Source organism: Volvox carteri (genome assembly GCF_000143455.1).
Source record: "Volvox carteri f. nagariensis unplaced genomic scaffold VOLCAscaffold_95, whole genome shotgun sequence".
Classification (NCBI taxonomy): Eukaryota; Viridiplantae; Chlorophyta; class Chlorophyceae; order Chlamydomonadales; family Volvocaceae; genus Volvox; species Volvox carteri.
Genome location: NW_003307638.1, coordinates 144638 through 150348, shown reverse-complemented (window position 1 = coordinate 150348; position 5711 = coordinate 144638). Strand labels below are relative to the sequence as shown.

The 5711-nt window shown below is 57.7% G+C and overlaps 1 protein-coding gene across 1 annotated transcript in view; it reads right to left on the bottom strand.

The window, feature by feature from the left end:
* Positions 1 to 4656: 4656 nt before the first annotated feature.
* Positions 4657 to 5711, bottom strand: part of glgb5 (1,4-alpha-glucan branching enzyme II, isoamylase) — a gene marked incomplete at both ends in the record, with an annotated part of 10892 nt that continues 9837 nt past the window's right edge. The window contains 3 exons of the mRNA XM_002958454.1: positions 4657 to 4830; positions 5105 to 5313; positions 5379 to 5453. Of these exons, the coding sequence (XP_002958500.1) occupies positions 4657 to 4830; positions 5105 to 5313; positions 5379 to 5453 (458 nt within the window). The remainder of the gene's footprint in view (positions 4831 to 5104; positions 5314 to 5378; positions 5454 to 5711) is intronic.

Genomic DNA, 5711 nt, shown 5'->3' with positions numbered 1-5711 from the left:
CAGACCCCGCTGCGCCATCTCAAAGCAACTACCCCTCTGCCGCGGCGCCATCCACCGGAAACGGACCCAACCTCACGAGCACTAATACTCTGAGTCGGCCACTCGCGGTCTACAGATTCGTGTTCTTCATAAGCTAAGCCTGACCCGTAGCTTCTAATCCAGCCTGGTCAAACAACAGCGGCGGCGCATCCCTTTCCCGCTATTTTAAAACTGGGTCCGGTCTCTCCCATGCCTTTGATATAACAGAACTTGCGGCGGCTGGCTGTGCCTACAGTCTGACCGCGCGGAGCAATAGCTGGCGTCTGTTACTCACCGCATCGGCCCCCTCCGGGTAACTAGGTGCTCCGCCATTCTGGTGTCCTCCTTCGTCCCGCTGTTGGAGGATGTCCTCCAAGCCTTCTTGGCCTCCGCCGCGCGATTGCTCGCGCTCTGCCATCACTTCGCTGTTACTGGCGACCGATATGCCAGCAACGTCAAATCGCCTTATCTACTTTACTATTGAGCTGGGTCCCGAATACAAAGTAAGTCACTATTTAAACAATTCAAAATCCCCAACAGACGACGTTCTGACTTGCGCTTGCTTGCACGGTTGACTGGCGAACTAGCGTTGTCTGGATTCAGCGCTTTGTTCCCAGCTAATCTTTGTAACGCACTACCGTATCAGTCACTGTCCTCTGGCCAATTCCGGTCTGCTCCTCCCGCGCCGCACTTGCCGTACTACACTACAGGACGAGCACTTAATCAACATGCAATGACCCAGTGGATACCTCTGCAATCACCGTCCATAAGCTTTCCGCGCACCACTGTGCTGGAATGTCGATTTCACCACCTAACGTTCAGGCGGTGGCGCTGCCAGTCCTTGCCACTTGCTGACCCAGAACCCAAATGATACTGGCCAGCCGCACACACGAACTCACCTTAGCATTTGCAGTGTCCCCTAATTATAGACGCATTACTCTTTTGTTTAGGTTGGTAAGCCTTCACAGCCACTAATCCCCACAGCGAAAAAGCACGCACTGCGTACTGCGAGCTATGCGACAAACCACATACGTGCACAAGCGCGCTTCCCCAGAGTGCGAAAACCCCCTCCTGGAGCCCCAGCCTGGACAAGAGCTTCATCCCCCCTGCCGCCCCCGCTTGCCCGCCGCCATCAGCACCACTCCAGAATAATCCCATATAGCATCCTACACGCTGTAATAACTATGTGACGGTTGTGTATCCGATCCGCATAATGCTCTTTAGTTCATTCCCTAACGGGGAACTAAAATTGAACGTCGTCCTAGGACGGTTTGCGGTTCCCTTTAGGGGAAGAACTTTAGGCCCCACTCCGTAACAAACATGTCGATACACCCCACCCGCACCTGTGTAAAGTTAGGCACTGCAGCACCTCACCACAAAGCGCGTGCGGGGCCCCTTCTCATGCAGGTGCCGCCGTAATGGGAGGTTACAGCCCGGCCCACGATGCAGCCCACACTCGTCCACCCCCCCCTCCCCCCCCCACACACACACGCGCGCATATACACATACTCACATGTCGAAACCTCCACCAGCAGCACAACGTGACGCCCGCTTCCGCCGTGAGGCGTACCAACACCACCGCCAACATCGACACCGACAGCGCACCTCCGAAACCACCACCCCGCAGTCGGGGTATGGCCCTTTCTTCAGGTACAAGAGCCCCCACACGCACACATGTGCGACGGCTCCCCCTTATTCACATACACATACACACACACGCAATATACTCACACGGATATACACACTGTAACAGCATACATACACCGTGTCGCAGCGCGTGCTGGGGTCGGTTGTGAAAGGGCCCTCGTAGCCACCATGCGCTCTTTCACCGCCCCGATTACATGAGGAGGAGGAGAGTGCTGCTTCGGCGGTCGTTCCTGTTGGGGTACGGTTAGGCGCCCCTGGCCAGTGTCAGGCCCGGATCGATATGTAGCAGAAACATACATGCATACATTCTTACACACACTAACACACGCACATACATACATACACATACATAATAGTAATAACAACAACATGCTGAGGCACACGCTGCTCCTTGTCAATCCCGACAGCAGTCACGCGCGTAACCCTTTCCGACGAAGGGCTGAGCAACTTGGTAGGGTACAGGCCCCCGGCATGAGAGCCCTTCGGACCCCACATCCACACCACCACAACAACCAAGTCCAGAAAGGTACGGAAGATACCGAAGATAAGGGGAAGACAGAAACCAAACCGTCAGGACCTCCTGCTGCTAGTGATGCCGCTGCTGCAAAATGTTGGAAAATGAAAATAGCCGCCGTCTTGCGCTCCCTTCCCTCCCACCCTCTCTTCCGCCAATTTCGATACACGACCTCCGGCACCCAAAAACACTCACGTAAGCGTGTTTTTTTTTAAATTTGGGGGAGGGGGAAAATGTGGGTGGTGGGGAGGGGAAAGGGTCGCCGGGCTGTCTTCCACTCCCACCGTCGTCCGTACACCGGCGGGATGCTCTCCCCCCCCCTCCGCGATGCCTTTCTTCCTTTCTTCACTTTCCGCAACTCGGCCCCCTCCCCTTACCGGTTTAGTACTGGTTTTGTGCAGCCGCTTGCACCGCACCACCCACAACACTGCACTGTCTAGCTCTTTCGAACACTCCAACGAAAACAATCGGGCAACTCCGACTCCTGAGATGGCTGAGACTGATAAGTCCACCGAGCAAGACAACCTGTCGTGCGTCTGTTGTGTAATCTGTCTGCCACATGAGTGGTTTGTATTTTGCCGAAAGAAAAAAACAAGAATACGATTAGGCTCTCGAGATGCAGGAATAGATAGATAAGAAAATTCATGCACTCTTGGAAACCATAGGATGAGCAAAAGTGCATAATGTGTAGGTGCTGCAAAACCCTTTTTTTCTCTCGCGCGCACACGGGCACTCCAATTGTCGTACTTGTATCGTATCGTATCGTGTTGTCGTCCTCGTCCACGTTGTCATGGTTTAGATTTTTCCTTTCACGGCAATGCCACCCAAAGACCAACGGTTGAAAATCAACCACAACGATCCCCCAACATTCTAACTACCATCCCAACTATATCATCAACGACCTGAACGCGTGTTGATGATAATTCTTAGTGGGCCTCTCAACCTCCCATAACCCCCACTGCTGACTCAGCTCATTTATTACCCCCCCACACACACACACAGACTCGCGTCCCCATCTCTTCCTCCCCCTCCGAGCTCACGAAGAATACAGATCTTCCACCGCTTGCTCAACTTGCGCTGTTGCCTTCGTCTCCATTGCGGCAGGAAATCTCTATTCCCTTTCCAGTGCCGCAGAAAAAGCGATACCTGGTTCGTTTTCCCTCAACGGTCAACCGCCATTGTTACTCGTCCAACGCGCAAACTTGTTAGAGCTTGAGCCCCAGGCGGCGGCGAAGCTCCGTGTTCTCTTTGAGAGCTGCTTCCAACGCGGCTTGTTCCGCCGCAGACAGCTGCTCCGAAGCCGCTGTCGCCGACGCTGCTGTTGCTGCTGCTGCGGCGGCGGTTGTTGCGGCGGCAGTATCGGCGCCGTCAGATGGCGGCGGCGTCGGTCGGAAAACCGCCGCGGTCGCGGCCTCCGTTGCACCCTGCAGCATGCTCCGCCAGTTCGCCCTCGTCGCCCGAGGCGTACGATGGGAAGACGTAGACCTGACGTCAGCGGCGGCGCCGACGGAGGCTGCAGCGGACGACGTCAGCGGCAACGATGGCGACGAGGCCGACATCGTCGATGAGGCCGCCGTGGCGGTGGCACCGGTCATTGCGTAGGCGCTTGCGTACGACGCCGCCGCGGGCTGCGACGCGCTGCCGTACGCCCCGCGTTGCGATGTGGCGGCGTGCGCGGGCGGTGTGCCGGGCCGTTGTACGGGCGCCGGCGGGGGCTGCACAAGAGGAGGGGGGAGGTGCAGACGCCCAGGGGGGCCGGCACTCAGGTCGCTGTCCCAAGGAACTGTTTTCCACCCCACCCCACCCCGGCCCCTACTTCCGCACACGCAGGTGCCACGAGCAGGTGCTGGTCAAGGGGGGGACAGTTGCGAGTAACGAGCACATGGTACGTATCACACTGGCGCCTGTCCGTACGGCATCGCCTCATCGCGTCGTACCTGGCTGTTGATGAAGTTGCTGGCCCAGGACATGGGATTCCGAGGGCCGGCGGTGTCGCTGCTGCCGCCTCCGGACCTACCGCTGGCGGGCTGGGTGGCAGCACGTCTGCCGATAGGTGGCGACCAGGGTAAGGGGCAGGGGGGGGAAGGTGGGGGGGGTGGATGGCAGCATGCGAAAGATCCCTTTAACCAAGTAAATCTTATAGATGAGGTTTGCAAGCTCCTCCTGGTGCGGCGGGAGGCCAGGCGGGTGAACACGTACACATGTGTGTGTGTATGGGCCAAACCGCAATACTGAACATCAACAACAATACGGCGCCGAAACCAAGTCGGCATCTTCGTCTGGAAGATGCGAGGGGGGCCCAGGGGGGGGGGAGGGGCGGCGGGGCCGAATGAACGGGTTGCTGTCACCGTGCGTGTGCGGCGTATGGCGGGGAAAGCCTTCCTCCACCTTTTTCCCACCCACCCCACCCCACCCCGGGTGTACCTCCGGAGGGGCACCTCCCATACACACATACATACATACACACAGAGTTCCCACCTGATCATATTTGTGGATGTGGGATCTTCCGGCGCCGAAACCAGCACAATGCAGCTCCAGGGGAGTACGGGGTAGGTGTGGTCGGCGGTCCACATGGACATGGAGCGACGAGCAGCCGCCACGTCAGCGACACTCAGAACACCGTCGGCAGCTAGGAAGTCATACGGCGCAACCTGAGTGTTTCATGCGAGTACGACAAAAGGTTAGAGGAGTGTATATGGGCACGCTACGACGCTGAGGTGCGAACCCCAGCAAAACGGCACGCGGCAAAAGCTGTACGGAGCTCGGCTTGCGGGTTCGGCGGTGGTTGAGATGGCGAGGTTTTGTCAACGCTCCGTACACCGCCATGCTGCGTACACACACGTACACACAAATACACACACAAATACACACATACACATACACACAAATACACACATATGCACACGTACATATACACATACACACCTTGCTGGTATCCAGCAGCGGCTGCCACAGCCTGCCGGCCCAGTTGGGCAGCTTCAGCAGGCGGGGCATGTGGCTGGTGTTGAAGGCCACGTACAGGCCCCCCCCTTTGCCGTCAGACAGGGTGAAGGCCACCAGGCGACTCGTCTCGCTCCAATCCGGCTGGTGGGGCAGCTGAGTGAAGGCAGGGCAGGAGGGCAGAACGGGAAAGCCTTGGAAGAGGGAAGATGGACCCGGGGGGGGGCGGGACCGATATGAACATGTGCTACGACCCCACGGCGGGAGGCGGACAGGAGCAGGCAAAGGAAATATTGAGAGACGAAACGGGGGGTGCAAAATGCAAGAAAATCAACTGCAAACGTCCCAACTAAGGAGGGGGGGAGGGTGAGGGGGGGAAGACGAACCACGAGGGAGTGAAGCTGCTGCCAAGGAAAGAGAAGCAGGACTGGGACCACTAGGCGGTTTTGAAGGAGCCGACCCCGGGATGGCGGAGGAGGAGGGGGAGGGGGATGAGGACGAAAGCGCAACAGTCCATCACCCTCCTCACTCCATGACTCGCCCTTTCTCCGATCTCTACGATACGAGGCCCCGACCCTCCANACACACCCCG